General features: G+C 52.1%; 1 protein-coding gene and 1 long non-coding RNA gene across 2 annotated transcripts in view; one reads left to right on the forward strand and one right to left on the reverse strand.

Annotated features, from left to right (window-relative positions):
- Positions 1–929, reverse strand: part of LOC127668426 (uncharacterized) — a 28,272-nt gene extending 27,343 nt beyond the window's left edge. The window contains exon 1 of the long non-coding RNA XR_007974103.1: positions 376–929. This is a non-coding gene — a long non-coding RNA (uncharacterized LOC127668426). The remainder of the gene's footprint in view (positions 1–375) is intronic.
- Slc35e1 (solute carrier family 35 member E1) lies at positions 740–12,724 on the forward strand. The gene is made up of 6 exons (XM_052162041.1): positions 740–1,228; positions 1,476–1,546; positions 3,767–3,904; positions 5,125–5,250; positions 8,253–8,498; positions 9,475–12,724. The coding sequence occupies exons 1-6, from the start codon at positions 808–810 to the stop codon at positions 9,700–9,702; spliced, it is 1,230 nt and encodes a 409-aa protein (XP_052018001.1). The 5' UTR covers positions 740–807; the 3' UTR covers positions 9,703–12,724.
- Positions 12,725–16,937: the final 4,213 nt, after the last annotated feature.

The raw sequence follows: 16,937 nt of genomic DNA on the forward strand, positions 1-16,937 counted from the left end.
CACTCACTGTAAAGGAGAATATTGAGGTCGGCGAGATGGCTCAGCAGATAATCGCTTGCTACTAGAGTTAGTTTGGTTCCCTGGATGCACATGGGAGAAAGGAGACAACAGACTAAAGTCGTCTGACCCCCATATGTGTACACACACTCGTGCCCGCCTCCATAAATGAATACGGTACTCTACGGAACGCGAGCAACTCTTCTCCCACAGAGAAGCACACGATCTTCGGAATCGAGTTTGGTTAGTGTAGTATCTCGGTGCTGAAGTCTTGCCCTGCCTCTGTGTTTTTGCCAGCAGCCTCTTAAGACCCTGTCGTAGGGGGCCCTTAGCCCTGGGTTTCCCTCGGTGGATCTGGGAGGGGAAATTGACACCTACCTCACAGCTTCGGAGGACCCGGCGTCGTCCGGAAGGTTTACCACAATCGGTTTCGTGTCTTCTGAAAGATCTCAGCTCTATCTGCTCCCTAGGCACGCCGCTCCCACAGCCCCAAGTGGGCGTGCCCGCGTCGCCGGGCACCTCTCACCGAGTCCAGCCAGAGCCCGGGGAGAACGGAACGCGCTTAGCAGAAGCGCGGGACCCGCGGCCGGCCTTCCGGGATCGGCCCCGCCCCCTTCCGGAAGGCATTCGAGTGAGGGTGGGGCCCTCTCCGAAGACGTGGGTGTGGGCAGGTCGGTGGACGCGCGACGATGACGCACAGGACCAGGGGCCAATGGTGAGCGGCGTCTGCCGGCGCGCCCGCCCGGGCTGTCCCGCCCCCGACCCGCGTCCGGCGGTCGTCCGGCGGGAAGGGGCGGCCGCTCGGGCAGGATGGCGGCCGCGGCAGCCGCGGGTCCCGGCGCGGGCGCGGGGGGCCCGGGCCCGGGTGGTGGCGGCGGGGCGCGCGAGGGCGCGCGGGTGGCGGTGCTGTGTCTACTGTGGTACGCACTGAGCGCGGGCGGTAACGTGGTCAACAAGGTGATTTTGAGCGCCTTCCCGTTCCCGGTCACCGTGTCGCTGTGCCACATCCTAGCGCTGTGCGCCGGGCTGCCGCCGCTGCTGCGCGCCTGGCGCGTGCCGCCCGCGCCGCCCGTGTCGGGACCCGGACCCGGCCCGCATCCGGCGTCCGGCCCGCTGCTGCCGCCGCGCTTCTATCCTCGTTACGTCCTGCCACTTGCCTTTGGCAAGTACTTCGCGTCGGTGTCGGCGCACGTCAGCATTTGGAAGGTGCCGGTCTCCTACGCGCACACGGGTAGGTGCAGACGCGGGCTGTGCACGCGGGCTGGGGCTTCGAAGTATGGGTACGAGTGCGCGGGCCGTCTGAGACGTCGCCAAGGCGCGGCGGATTCTCAGGTTGGAAAAGATCTGAGGAGTTTACCGAGAGCCTGGCAGAAGTGACTCCAGCTATTGGGATCGGGAGGAAGCCTTACAGAAAGAAGGTCCGGGGTCGGGTGCAGGTTGCCGGGACCGCCCTCTGAGTGCCTTTCCTTTCTTTGCAGTCAAGGCCACCATGCCCATCTGGGTGGTCCTCCTGTCCCGGATCATCATGAAGGAGAAACAGAGCACCAAGGTAACCCTGGCGAAGCCCTGGGCTAGGCAGGATTCCCAGTAGCTGGCCAGGTTGATGACGTGGTTGGACCGTGGCATCCTCCTGCTTCCTGTCAAATAAGGAAGTCAAGGTGCCAGCCTCCTGTGGCCGCACCTAGCATCCCGCACTCACCTTTCAGACAGCAGGTGTGTGTGTGAAGGGGAGATATCGCCAAGTAATCTCTTGCTTGTTGTCCCTGAGCGCCACATCTCTCTGGGGTCCACTGTTCTTTTTTGTTTTGATTCCCTCTCTGGGATTACTGGTAGGTGATGTCTCTTTGGTTCCATTTTAGCAAGTCACCAACAAACAAACATAAGTTGGGACAAGTTTTCCTTCTCTTATTTTATGTTTATTTTTATGTGTATGTTGTACTTTGCCACATGTATGGAAGTCAGAGGACAGTTTTCACGTTGTGGATACCTGGGGTCAGATTCAAGTTGTCAGGCTTGGCCATGACAACCTTACCCATTAAACTATCATGTCCTAGTTTTCCTGTCACCAGAAAGAATGGTTGGTAGGGGTTGTCCGGATCTGATGTGAGATGCTGGGCCAAAGGAGTTTGGCCATGGCAGAATCTAGACAGTTTGTAGAAACTAAATCTTTACAAAGCCTGGCACGGTGCCATGGGTCTGTCACCCCAGAACTCTGTAGGCAGAGGCAGGAGGATGAGTTCTAGGCCAGTCAGATCTACAGAGCTGGAAATGGTGGCACACGCCTTTAACACAGCACTCTGGAGGCAGAGGCAGGAGGATCTCTGAGTTGGAGGCCAGCCTGGTCTACATAGTGAGTTCCAGGACTCTGTAGAGAGACCCTGTCTCAAATTAATTAATTAATTGGAAGAAAGAGCAAAAGAAAAGGGTTGTAGCTCAGTGTGGAGCCCTTGCTAAGAAGGGCCTGGGGTTCAGCCCGTTTTGAACCAAGGAACCTCGGGTTGTGATTATCTGGACATGGATCATGCACAGCACCCGGAGCTCAGAGCTGCATAGGGAAGGTGCCAGGCCAGAGTATCTTCTGGCCTGCGGCTACAGAGCAAGAATTAGGCTCACTGTGTCCTGTGCAGTGGGGATGCCAAAGCTCAACTGGAGGCCATCTCATCTGGTACACGTGCTCAATCTCTGTGTCCTATGATTGAAGCACCTGGATCAGTGCAGAAACGGGGCCACCCTGGCTGAGGCTCGTCCTTAGGCCCGACTTCATCCTGGTGAGCCCTGTCTGCACTCTGCAGTTCCTGCCAGGGTGATATCAGGTAGGACTAGCCTCCCCGGGGTCAGAGTTGCTGGGGAGGCATCCAGGTGTGTCACCTGATAGCACACCTTGTGTTTATCAGTTTTCCTGGTCATTGGAGATATTGTACCTGGCTCAGGGCCTCACAAGTGCAGGATTTGGAGCCTGGCCCTCTTGGGCAGCTTGCCCAGACATGTAAGGCTGGGAATCCCTGTTCCCAGACAGGTGTAGGACAAAGTGGGCTATGGCCAGGAATTCGAGTCCCACAGGCTACTGCCCTTTGGCTCCTGAATGTAGCTTTGTTTGTTTCTATGTTTATTGTTTTGTGGGTATGTGGATACACTTGGAGGTCAGAGGACACAAGTTGGTTCTCTTTTTCCACCAAAAAAAGATTAGTCCTGGGGATTAAACTCAGTCAATTTTGGAGGACTTTACCAGCTGAGTCAACTAACTGGTTCTCTGATTGGGTTTTTGATACAAAATGTCACTGTGTAGCCCAGGCTGACCTGAGCCTGGAAATCCTCTTGGTTTTTGCCTTGTTAGGTTTTGTTTGGTTGGTGTTTGTTTGTTTGTTTGTTTGTTTGATACAGGGTTTGAAATAACTCAGGGTAGCCTCAGCCTTTTTGCCATGTATTTATCTATTTTCCTGTGTACACACGTGTCTGTGTGTGTGTCTGTGTCTGTGTGTGGTGGTTGGAGGATAGCTGTGGGAGAGTGAGTTCTCTCCTTCTCCACCTTGCAGGTCCAGGCACCAAGCTCTGCTTGTTGGGCTTAGTGGCAAGCGCCTTTATCTTTAAGCCATGAGACTGAGTAATCCCCCTGCCTCAGCTTTTGAGAGCTAGAATGCTGGGCGTGAAACACCGTGGAGGGGCAGGCAGTATTTTCCAGGACAGAGTTGGGGTACGGGGCCTTGAGCTTTCTTGCACTTGTGAATGGTGGGTGGCCCCAGCCCACCTGAGTCCCTCTGACCTCCTGCAGGTGTACCTGTCGCTGGTCCCCATCATCAGCGGAGTCCTGCTAGCCACTGTCACAGAGCTGTCCTTCGACGTGTGGGGGCTGCTCAGCGCCCTGGCAGCCACGCTGTGCTTCTCCCTTCAGAATATCTTCTCCAAAAAGGTGTGTTGGCCCTGTCCCTGGTGCAGGTCTCGCGAGGGCGGTGCAGACTAGCCAGAGCAGACCTTCCTATGCCCACTGTCTGCCTGAGTCTCTGTCCTTTGTTTTGTTTTGAAAGTTAACCCTAAACCCAACCTACTCTGCTATCTCTTGTTCCTTTTCTTTTATATAAGTTTTCTTGCAACATTTTATTTATATTTTACTGTGTGTGTGTGCATGCAAGGGCACCTAACATGGCCTCGGTGTGGTGGTCAGAGGACAGCTTACAGGAATCATTTGGGACCTTAAATGAGGTCATCATGTTTGGTGGACAGTCTTTACCCACTGACCCATCTCACTGGCGCCCCCATATTATTTCCTACTAAACCTGGAACCCAACCTGTTCATGTCCCATGAGCCCCCTGGATCTGCCTGCTGTCCCCACCACAAGTGTGTGCATTACGAATGTGACACCATGGCCAGCTTCTGTGTCCAGGGTCTTGTGTATGCTGAGCCCGCCCTCACGCTGAGCTCTGCGCACTGCCCCGTCCTGTCTGGCCGTGCGCAGTGGTCGCTGCTGTGTGGCATCCCCTCCCTGCAGGGCTCGCAGTTGTGCACAGCACTGCCTTCAGCACTGTGGCTCTGCATGTTGGCAGTGTGGCTTTTTCCACTTGTCAGAAAGACATTTTCTGTATTTTTTATGATGTGCTGCTTGAGATGTTGACTGGGGTATCCAGTGTGGTAGGCCTGAAGTCCACGGTTTGGGGGTAGGATCTGTTTCCGGCTTTTGCCTGGCATTGCCCAGTACTGTTCAGTCAGGCTAAACCAATCTCGATTCCATCCACAGGGATTTCAGCTCGCTATGAGGCACCTGTCTGTCATGAGCATATTTGGGATAAAGAGGGGTTTGCTCTGAGTGCCAGACCAGCCTGGGCTACAAGAACAAGACCCTATTCCAAAAATAAATGCAAAAAAAAAAAAAAGTGAAAGAGCAGAGTTGGGGTTTCAGAGACCTGGGTCATACCCCCTCCCCAGCTGCTCCTGGGTTGGTTCTGGCTTTTCTCTCTCAGCTTCTCATCCATAGGACAGAGCGCTTTGTCTACGCATGCCCGTGTGTTCCTTTTGAAGCAAGCCAGCTGGTCTGATGCCTGAGTCAGATGTCAGATTCCAGTCTCAGGTTGGGACCTGGGAAGCCAGGCCTTCCTGTTGGCGTGTTGTCAGCTCTAACAGGTGCTTCCCCTCAGGTGTTGAGGGACTCCAGGATCCACCACCTGCGGCTGCTCAACATCCTGGGCTGCCATGCCGTGTTCTTCATGATTCCCACGTGGGTTCTGGTGGACCTCTCCACCTTCCTGGTTAGCAGTGACCTGGTGAGTTGGGACTGCTGAGCCATGGGTGTGCCTTTGCCAGCTTCCTCAGCATGGGCTGGGTTGGAAGCTGTAGCCCTCTGTTCATCCTGAGGCGTTCTTTGGGCATCTGTGCTGGTCTGTTTTCTGTTCCTGTAACAGAGTACCTGAAGCATACGTCCTGACCTGAGTTATAAGAAAATAGGAATCTTTAGCTCTGAGTTCTGGAGATCAAATGTCCAGCGTGGAGTGGGTTCTTCTGCCACATACTGTCCTACCTCGTGACCATGACAGGAGCATATGTGGGAAGGAGACGTTGGTCTGAGTATCAGCCTGAGAGCCAGGGTTCCTGCTGTCCTGCGTCAGTCAGCCCGAGCACAAGGGACTATTGCTACAGTGCCTAAGGTTACTGGTTTGGGGAGAGGAAATGTCAGGGTTTCTGTCTTTGTGTGCTTGGTCCTGATGGTGGGAGTACATAGGTGACAATGTCACTGAAAACTGGTGGAGCAGCTGTCTTGAATAGAGCTTCATTTTAGCATTTAGTCTTTTTAATTCAACAATCTGAATCCAAGTAGGTTAAAACCCTAAATCCTGTGAGCAGCTGTAGGAACTCAAGTCCTGAGAAGAAGAGGCTGGCCAACTGCAGCCTTATGCACAAGCACCTTACCCTCTAGTACATGTGCATACATGCACATTCATGTGTGTACACTCATAAGAACACACACACACACACACACACACACACACGCATTCATACTCTTGCTAGGGTAGCACTGGTCAGTCTAGATGTAGCTGTCCTCCCGGGCCTATGTGTGGGGCCCCCTTTTAAAAGTTGTTGGAGGTTGTGGGACCTGGTGGAGCTACAACTTGGTAGGAGGAAGTAAGGAATTGGGACATGTCCTTGCAGGGGACCTCTCTCTTCCTGTTTTACTCTAACTTTGCTTCCTGTTGATGAAGTCACCTCTGCTAAAGGAGCCTTTTTCCAGGGCCCAGGGGTTTGGACCATGTGGCCCTGAGCTGCATCTGCAGAACTGTGACTTAGGGCGAGCTATGACAGGACAGTGCTCGCCCTGACTCCACAAGGTCCAGGCTCCAACCAGCACCACACACAGAAGGAAGACAAGAGGAATTCAGTCATCTTTGGCTATACAGCAAGTCTGAAGACAGCCTGGGCTACATGAGACCCTGTTTCCAAAGAGAGCTGACTGTCGCAGTCACAGGACATGCCTGGCAGAGTGGCACCATTTAGCCTAGCTCTGTGTGAGGGGTGGGGAATGGTGGGACGGTGCTTGGGGGACACAGGGGCCGTGAGAGTGCACAGGGGATTTGAAGGATCTCGGGAATCCTGGGAATGACTGGGAGGGAGGGAGGGAGGGAGGGTGAGAGGGTGGGTGGGTGGGTATAGGTAGGAAGCTGAAGTCTTTTGCCAGGGCAGGGCTCCCAGGAGCAGAGCAGCATCCAGGTGATCCTGGTCAGCCCCTGTCCAGCACCTTGGATATGGCAAAGAACTGGTGTCCTATGTTACAGGAACAGAAAGTGTGCTCAGTTTCTACTCTGGGCAGTTTTCTTTCCCTTCCCTTTGGGGCGGAGGAGGGGGGAAGGGAGGGAGGAAGGGAGGTGTGTGTGTGTGTGTGTGTGTGTGTGTGTGTGTGTGTGCTGTGGTATGCAGGTGGAGAACAGAATCCAGCCTTCTGCATCTTTCTCGGTAGCTTCCCCTTGTCCATTTGAAGTAGGAACTCACTAACTGGTAGGATGCCTGCCAAGCTCTCTTTAAGACCTGCCAGTCTCTGTCACCCCAGCTCCCTGACTCCTGCAGTGGGGCTCTACATGCAGCTGCACTCTCATTTTTTTCACATGGGTGCTGGGGCTCAGGACTTGGGCACTTTATTGGTCAGCTCTACCTTTGGTACTTTTGAGACAGGATCTGTGTCCTGTATTAGGTAGCCTAGGGTGTCTTCAGACTCCGCATCCCCCTGCCTCCACCTCCTGCATACTGAAATAGAAAGTCTGTCCTCCATGCCGGCATTGGAAGCTCAGTATGCTTTGGTGGGCCCTATGGGTCATCCTTTGGAGTCTTCCTCCAAGACCCTTGCCCTGGCAGCCAGCCGGCATGCTGCTAACCTCTTGTCTAGCCAAGAGCCAGTGGGACTTGCGGCTCCACAGGATGGCTGAGGACCAGCAGTCCAGGAGGGCGGGTGTGAGTGACATCTGAGGAGGCTGATGCCCAGGGCCTCCCACTGTCAGCTGGGCCTTTGTCTCCTGAGACCTGTCTGAGGATGGGTGTTCTCTGGGGCTGCGGTCCACTCTCTAGAAGCCCTGCCCACCTCTGACACCTCTCACAGAAGGCGGCAGTAGTTGATAATGTTACCCATGTCCTTGGTTTGATGTTTTCACTTCTGCTTTGGGCAGTAGTTGGGCTGAAACCCTTGGCTTCATGCATGCTCGGAATGCTCTGCCACAGAGCTGTGGAGATGGCTCAGTGTGGAAAGTGCTTGTTGTACAGTTGTGAGTAGTTTAGACACTAGGAGGCAGGAGTGCGATTCCTGCAACACACTGTACCCTGCCACACAAACATTTTTGATGGCCTTTTTAAGAACTATTATTAAATATTATATGTTTGGGTGTTTTGTCTGCATGTATGTTCACATGCAACATGTGTGCCTGGGTACCCTCAAAAGTCAAAAGAGGCCATTGGCTCCACTGGGGCTGGTCATCTAACCCAGGTCCTCTGGGAGAGCAGCCAGTACATTTAACTGCTGAGCCGTCTATTTGGCTGGTTTTGCGTCTCTGACTTGAGAGATGGTACTCAACCATTGCACCATGCAGTGGGGTAGTTAGGAGGGTTAGAGGTCAAGTGTATAAAGTAGGAACTGCTGAAATGGCTCTGAGGGCAAAGGTGTCTGTTGCCAAACCTGCCACCCACCAGTTTGAAGCCAGACAGAACTGCATGAGACTCTGTTTGATAATAACCTGCCTGTGTATAGATGTGCCCCTCCTCCACTGATGCTCCCTGTCCGTCTCCACAGGCATATGTGTCTCAGTGGCCCTGGACACTGCTGCTCTTGGCAGTTAGTGGCTTCTGCAACTTTGCACAGAATGTTATCGCCTTCAGCATTCTCAACCTCATCAGTCCACTTAGCTACTCGGTAGCCAACGCCACCAAGAGGATCATGGTCATCACTGTGTCCCTCATCATGCTGCGCAACCCAGTGACCAGCACCAATGTGCTGGGCATGATGACCGCCATTCTGGGTGTCTTCCTGTACAACAAGGTGAGCACTGGGTGCCACCATCCCCCAGCAGGCACGGCCATGGGACAAGGAGCCAAGAGAGGGAGGAGGGTTTCTGGCTGTAAGTTCCAGAGGTACCTTACAGGGTGTGTCAGTTGTATGTGCTTGACAGAAGGATGTGGCAGTAGGATTCTAAGCACAGGCTACTCTAGAATTCACTATCCTCCTGCCTCCACACCCTGATCTCTAGGGTCATCAGTGCAGGGACCAGAAGCCTTCTTTGTGTCTTCCTTGTTTTAGAGCAGTCTTGTGTAGCCCAGAGTGGCCTTCAGCTTCTGACCCCTGCTCCACCACCCTTGGAGTGGAATGACGGGTGTCTACCTGGATCTGTACCCTGGTGTTTGCAGTGCTTGGACACTAGAGCATGGGTCTTGCAGACAAGTGCTCTACCACAGAAGCACCCCTAGTCTTTGGTTTTAGGGTGACCTCTTTGCTGCTAGTGCTCCTTCCTTCCTTCCTTCCTTCCTTCCTTCCTTCCTTCCTTCCTTCCTTCCTTCCTTCCTGTTTGTTTTTAAAGTCCTTATGTAGCCTAGGTTGGCTTCAAACTTACAATGTACTAGCCTTGTACTGCTGCCCTTCCTGACTCTGCCTCCATAGAGCTGGGATGACGTGTCCCCACACCCTACGTTCCCTTGTGCTTCCCTTTTTTCTTTTTAAGATTTTTTTTATGTATATAGTTGTTACAGATGGTTGTGAGCCATCATGTGGTTGCTGGGAATTGAACTCAGGACCTCTGCTCACTCTGGCCCAAAGATGTATTTATTATTATATGTAAGTACACTGTAGCTGTCTTCAGACACCCCATAAGAGAGCATCAGATCTCATTACAGATGGTTGTAAGCCACCATGTGGTTGCTGGGGTTTGAACTCAGTACCTTTGGAAGAACAGTCAGTGTTCTTAACCACTGAGCCATTTCTCCAGCCCTCCCTTGTGTTTTTCATTGCTTTCTTCACACAGACCAAGTATGATGCGAACCAGCAGGCCCGGCGCCATCTCCTTCCCATCTCCACATCAGACCTGAGCAGCAGCGAGCCCTTGCGGAGCCCGATGGAGAAGCCCCACAATGGCGCACTGGTCCCCCAGCAGGGGGACTTCCAGTACCGCAACATCCTCCTTACAGAGCACTTCCAGTGCAGCCGCCAGGGCCGCCCCAGCTCCCACGCTCTCAGCCGACATGACGTGTAGGCCACGTCAGGCCTCCTGCACCCTCTTTCTTGAGCCCAGCAGCTTCACGATATTCTGGCAGCCTGACTGAGCACATGACACACGGCAGCCATCAGGGGAGCTCTGGGTCATGCCTCAAGCTCGGGGCAGAAAAAGAGCCACAGAGGAAACCCGGGCTTACGCCTCTGCCGAGAGGCCACTCTTCATTCGTGGCCCTGCATTCACTGCCCCTGGCACATTACAGAGGTCTGGGCTGAACTTGTGGTGAGACTAGGGACATACTCTGCAGAACTGGCATCTCTGTGGCTGCAATCCTGGAAGCCAGGAGGAGGTAGCATCTGGGGTATCACGGAGAGGACAGCAGGGCTATAGCCCAGAGGGATGGAGGGCTGACATGGGTGGCATCACTTGTCCCCACCAATGCTACAGAGCTCCAGAATGCCCCGAGGCAGTTGGCCGCTTGCAGGTAGTGCTGCCCAGGGGCAGACCTACAGTGGCCATCAGCCCGGTAGCCGTGTCCTTCTGCCTTGTGGGTGCCAAAGCAGGACATAGCCCTCAGCCGGGGGAGACCCTTGGACTCTAGAGGAGCAGCTTGGCTGCCCACTACCCTTCTGATGGCACAGAAAGAAGGCCAGGTGGTGCTGATGGCAGTTTCCTCAGAACCTGAGTTTCTCTGGGGAACATCTCGTCGGCCATGGGAGCTTTCATGCCTGGGTCCCATCATGTACCACACCCTGGCTCGTCAGCAGATAGAAACCATCTTGTCTCACTTCAAAATATGGGATGTTTGTTGCTGGAGCCAGTCCCTCCCAGCTCAGTGGCAGCAGGCAGTGCTGAAGGGTGCGGATGCTGCAGCCACAGGAATAGGAATTACACTCAGAGTACAGTGTTTGTCAGTGAGGAGACCGCATGTACGCCAGGATTTGAACTATGCCCTTGTAAATGGGACACCAGGCAGGTCTTGGCTTTTTAGTTAAGAATCACTTTGAGGCTGGGTTGGTAGAGTGCCTGCCTAGCATGTGTGCAGCCTTGGCTTCTGTCCACAGAATGCCATGTAGTAGACAGGCCTGCCTTCCCAATACTCTGCAAGTAGATTCAGGAGGATCTGGAGGACAAGGTCCTCATCTACAAAGTAAGTTCCAGACCAGCCTGGGCTTCAGTGAGAGGCTGTCTCAGGAAAATGATCAGATTAGGGACCTGGCCTAGTGGCATAAATCTAGGAGCTGAGGCAGGAAGATGGCCATGAGTTTGACATCAGTCTGGGCTACATGAGGCTCTCTCTGAAAAACAAAGTTTAGGGGTTCATCCTGGTGGCCCATACCTATGTTCTTAGGTTCTCAGGAAGCAGAAGCAGGAGGCTTTCCCCACCAGCCTGTGAGTTCCAGGACAGTGTGGCGATTTAAGGAGAACCTGTTAGTAAGGGGAAGTATAGGTTTTATTGTGGGCACCAGGTTTAGCTTGGAGTATCAATGGTTCTCAGGGTTTTTTTTTTGGTTTTGAGACAAAGTCTCTCAAGATAGGCCAGGCTGGCCTTGAACTCATGGGATATACCTATCTCTGCCTCCTGAGTGCTTGGATTCTCTAAAACCATGGGCACCACAGCCAAATGGAGTCACCCTCGCTAAGCCTCCCAGACTGACCTTTAACTCTTAGCAACCATGCCCCCTCCTTCACTTCACCTGAACTCACGGGTGCATCACATCATGGCACCCCGGTCCCTAACTCCTTGGGTCCCTCTGCTTTTGATTGGTTTTTTTTTTTTTTTTTTTTATATTGAAGGTTAGTTTATTACCTTAGTCACCTGCTTGCCTGAGACTTGGCAGCTCCAGCCTCGAACAGTTGCATCTGCCTTGCTTACTGGTTTGCAGAAGCAGTACCTTGGGAAGGCCGTCTGTTTGGTTTTCCTCATGGGGGCAGACTGGCCTGCAAAACCTGTCACTACAGAGGTCTCTGTGGGTGACCCTGACTCAGCTCTGGACTCAGAATGAATTATGTCTTTTTGGATTACTAAGATATTCCTGTAATTTGTGTATTAATGTTTTTTTTTTCTTTTTCAGGGAGCAAAAGGCCCATCTCACTTTTCTTAACGGTTTATAAATTAATAAATGGGATACTTCTGTTCATAGGCTCACAGCAAGTATGAACACTGTAATAGATGAGACAATCAGGGTAGACCAGATTCTCAGATCAAAAGATGAATGGCTGGGGCTTGCAACTCTGGCTACGTGCTTCTGCACATGAAGTCCTGGCCCCCTCAGCATCACATACACAGAGTGTTACCCTAGTACACAGGAGGCCGGATCAGGAGTCCAGTGCAATGTCTGGCTACATAGTGAGTTGGAAGCCAGCCTGGACTGTATGAGAGGAACTACAGACAGACTTGGTCCACATACTTACTTCCATTCAAAGTCACACTAGCCCTACTCCCATGTCACACATACACACACACACACATTCACCCGTCCCTCTCCAGGTCTGACCCATTCTACCTCTGTTGAGGTTCATTTGAGAATTTAGGTTGCTGTCCCCACATACCCTTTGAAATGGCTTAGCCAAAACACTGATCCTGTCTTACCCAGCTCCTTCATTTTACAGAAGAGGAAACTGAGGCTTAGTGAATGTCTATTCACTATTAGAGTACTTGGGGCTTTTAGTTCTTTGAGACAGTATCTGCCCATTTAGCCCAGGCAGGCCACAGAATAGAAGGCACTCCTCCAGCCTCGGCCTCCTGTGTGCCTGGAGGAGCTGCCGTACCCAGCACCTTACTTTATGTCATTTATTCTAGGGAAACCCAAAACTCCCTTGACAGGAGAAGAGCTAGATGAACTGAGGCAGCAAAGTGCTTGGAACTTGATTTCCCTGTGTTGGGAGAATTCCGAGCAGTGGGCTCCTCGTGGGCAGACCCCAGGCCCCAAACCCTCAGGTCTGAAGCAGGAAGCCTGTCATGCTCTTGCTTTCATTGTCATCTTGAGGCTCCTGTGTCACGGACTGTGCTATGGGAGCAGGGTGTTTGTTTACCAAAAATAAATGATGCTCTCCAGGGTCTTGAGTTTGGTTCTGGTTTGTCAGAGAGTTTTGCTCTGTGCTCCTATCAGTACAACTCACAAGATTGAAAATCCAGGGCTGGGAAGATGGCTTGGTCAGCCCTTGACTAACAGGTATGGAAATCAGAGTTGGGATCCCCAGAACCCCCAAAAGCTGGGCAGATCCAGCTTCAGTCTCCCATCCTAGTAGGAGAATCAGGTAAAGGTCCCAGGATCATGAGCAAAAGCTGGCTATTGGCCAGGCTCAGAGTGAAACTCTGCCTTAATGTATAAGGTGGAGGGCCAGCAAGTTAGCTAAGTAGGTAAAGGCAATTCCTGCTGAGCCTCAATTTCTGGAACCCACATGACGGGAGAGAACCAACTCCTGGAAGTTGTCCTCTGACCTCCACATTTGTGTTGTCGCATGCACACAAAAATAACTAAGTGTGCTGAGCATAGCGTCACACACCTTTGGTTCCAGCAGTCAGGAGGCAAAGGCGAGTGGATCTCTTGAGTTTGAGACTAGCCTAATCTACAGAGTGAGTTCAAGGACAGCCAGGACTACACAGAAACCCTGCCTCAAAAAACTAAAAAGAAAAATATAAAAGTGTAGAGCAGTTAAGGAAGGACCTGAGAAGCAGATGCCAACCTCCAGCCTCCTCATGCACACTCCTATATATATGGGCACCTACACATGCAAACAAACACAAGTGTCTGCACACATACACAAACCACATATGCAAGGCAAAAGGTTGTTTTTGTCTGCCTTTACTTTCATGCCTGGATGTCTAACAAACTTTGAGTGTGTTTGCATGCATGTGAATATGCTTTCATGTGTGTACATACATGTGCATAAGTGTATGTTTACATATAAGCTTACTGTTGCTAAGGCTCCTATAGCACCTGAGACTTCAGCTAGTTTATGTTACACCAGGGTTCAGGTCCTGCAAGAGTTCAGGTCCAGCTACACTTCTCAAGGCCAGGCAGGGCACCCATTTCCTTAGCTGACCTCTGCAGCTCAAGGTGAGCTGCAAGTTTCCTCCTGTGTACTTGGAGGCTGGGCCAGGAGCCCTATGGCTCCTTCTGCTCGCCTCCCCCCCCCCCCCCAAGCTCTAGCATGAATAAGGTTTTTATATGGGTGCTAAAGACTTGAACTCAGGTCCTCATGCCTTTGCAGCAAGCACCTGTACCCACTGAGCCAGGCCTCTATAAATAGCTGGGAGACAGCAGACACCTGTACACGGATGTGGACAAGAGGTTGGCCTCGGGCGTTCCTGTATGCCAATAGGTCTCAGCCATCTCTTTGTGGCAGGGTCACTCACTGAACCTGGAGCTCGGTATCTGTAGCTCCAGTGGGTGTGAGTTCCAGTTACCCTCATCATCTCCCAGAGCACATACATTAACAGTCACAGCCACTTCTGGCTTTAATGAGTTTGGGGGTAGAATCCAACTCTGGGCCACTCAGCCCAGCCTAACACCCTTTTCACTTTTAACCATTTATTTTGTGTATGGGAAGCAGGGAAGGTTATCCATATTATGGTGCATGTGTGGAGGTCAGAAGGCTACCACTATGTTGAGTCCCAGGTCACCAGGCTTGGTAGCAAGCGTCTTTACCGACTAGGCAATATTGCTGTATTAAGAGAGGCCTCATGGAGCTCAGGCTAGCTTTGAATTCACTGTGTATCTTCTGCCTCTGATACAGGTGTGTTGGCCACTGAACTGAAAACACACCCTTCAGTTTTAGGAGTTCCGTGGCTGGCTGTCAAACTATTAAGACCCTGTAACACACACACACACACAGTGGGGAGGCACTTCTGCGGGGAAGCACTTCTGCACATGGGCCAAAGCAGGCGCACCTCCCTCACCAGAAGAAACTTCTAAAAATAGTGACCCTCTGAATGTTCTACTGGCCCTCTCACTGTTTTGTTTTGCTCTTTTTTGAGACAGGGTTTCTCTGTAATAGCCTTGGCTGTTCTAGCTTTGCAAACCAGACTGGTCTTGCCTGCCCTGCCTTAGTGCAGGAATTAAAGGTGTGTGCCACCACCAACAGGCTATTGTTTTTTGGATTTGGTTTTTTTCGAGACAGGGTTTCTCTGTGTAGCCCCAGCTGTCCTGGAACTCACTCTGTAAACCAAGCTGGCCGTGAACTCAGAAATTCGCCTGCCTCTGCCTCCCAGAGTGCTGGGATTAAAGGCATGCACCACCACCGCCCGGCTCAGGCTATTGCTTTTTAATTTTGTTCTTACTCCATGTTTTTAAGGTATCAGATACCCTGGAATTAGAGCTGCATACAGATATGGGTGCTGGGAATCAAACTAGGGTCTTCTACTATAGCCAGTGTTCTTAATAGCTGAGCCATGTCCCCAGAACCTCTCCCTCACTTCGGTGCTTTACACCAGGATCCTTGGGTGTCCCTATTGAGGGACTGAGAGGTGGTCAGTGTCCCACACTGTCAAGGAGAGAAGGCTGAGTAAGCTGTGAGAGGACAGAACTATGGAGAGCTTTGGGGCAGCTGAAAGGAACTGGGTGGGGGTGTAGGAGGGGATTAGTTTTATCAGTAAGTAAGAGTGCTCAGTGGATACAGGCTTGAGCTAGAGTTGTGATCCAGGAAAGTATGGTGTCACTACCCTTGATCTATTAGCTGGCAGCCTGGGTGCTGACAGAGTGAAGACATTAAGGTCTGGGCTTTGTCAGGAAAGAAGGTAACTGTTCTGAAAGGAGATCCCAAACCATCAGCAAGAATCTTCTGCAATCATCTCAGGTGAGAATGAGGGAGACAGGTTGAGCAGATTCAGACTTTTTACTGTGAGCCACACAGACGGTCCCTACAAGAGCACACTACTCTTTGGGATTGCAGCCTGTGCCGCTGTTTTCTGGCTCTCACACTGAATTCTTAGACCTGAACTCAGGTGGCTCTGCTCCCACGCAAAGCACATCACCATTGAGCTATCTGCAGCTCCAAGACAGGACATCATAAAGGGGCTTCACAGCAGCAAGGCAGGGTTTACAGGGAGGCCACAGGGATCAGGATGCCTTCCAGCCTCAACCTCATCCTTCCTCCTCATATAATCTCGGTGTGGAGCTTCCAGCAGTAAGAATGAATATCCAACGAGGCAAGAGAATTAGGAATAGCCGGCAATCTGGCATAACAGGCTCAAAGACACTGAAGCTCACTTAGGGCTTCGTGGCCAGCACGAACTCAGAAAGTAAATCATGCCAGTGCTGTAGGCACAGCTCCGAGAGATCATGTGCCTTCTTCCAGCTTCTTTAGGCACTCAAGTCAGTGCACAAGCCCACCAGACACATGCACATAAATAAAATAAATCTTTGTTTTCGAGACAGGGTTTCTCTGTATAGTCCTGGCAGTCCTAGAACGCTTTTTTAGACCAAACTGGTTCTGAACTCTAGATCTGTCTGCCACTGTTCCAAGTGCTGAGACTAAAGGCGTGCACCACCATGCCCAGCAAAATATACATCTTTTTTATTGTTGTTGTTGTTTTAAAGGCCGATGGTATATCCTAACATGCACCCAGTCCTGTCTTCCATCCTCAGCATCCTGTAACCCCGGCGTGGTGGTGACACACACCTGTCCAGTACTCAAAGAGCTAAGAGGAGGATCGGGAGTGCAAGATTATTCAAGGCTGTATGGGGAGTTAGAGGCCAGCATGGGCTCTCTCAGACCTAATGTCCAAAGGCATTAATAATAAGTAATAATATAAGTAAACAGAAAGGCTGGGGTGTCGACGCAGCTTCCGGTTCTCCTTTAGTAGAACGTGTGTAGTCGCTTCAGAAGACATGTCTTTGCTCCACATCGCTCCGACGTGCTGATGTTGGGGAGCCCCAATGCTCAAAATTCTTACCCAAAAGAAGCAGCTCGAAACAGAAGGAGCCGAGAGAGGATCGTGTGATTCGCCAAAACCATCACCTGCCGATCCTGCCTTCTGGATGGTGCCAAAGGCTGTGAAAGACGCAGAGGCCCGAGAGTGCACGCGCACGCAAGAACGCGGCAGAAACCCGAACTACGGCCAGCGCAGCTCCACAAGCTGCAGCGCGTCGGGGAAACAGCGGGACACCGCATGCGCAAAGCGGCTCCCGAGCATGCGCCCCGCTAGGCCGTCGCGCTCTAGAGTCCTCACGCAGTCTCTTCCCGCCCTCCTCCCGTCCTCACTTCCGGTGTTTCCCAGCGACAGCCGTAAATGGCGCGCGAAGCGGCCCGCGAGGCCGTCGTAAACG

Source organism: Apodemus sylvaticus, chromosome 18, assembly GCF_947179515.1.
Source record: "Apodemus sylvaticus chromosome 18, mApoSyl1.1, whole genome shotgun sequence".
Lineage (NCBI taxonomy): Eukaryota > Metazoa > Chordata > Mammalia > Rodentia > Muridae > Apodemus > Apodemus sylvaticus.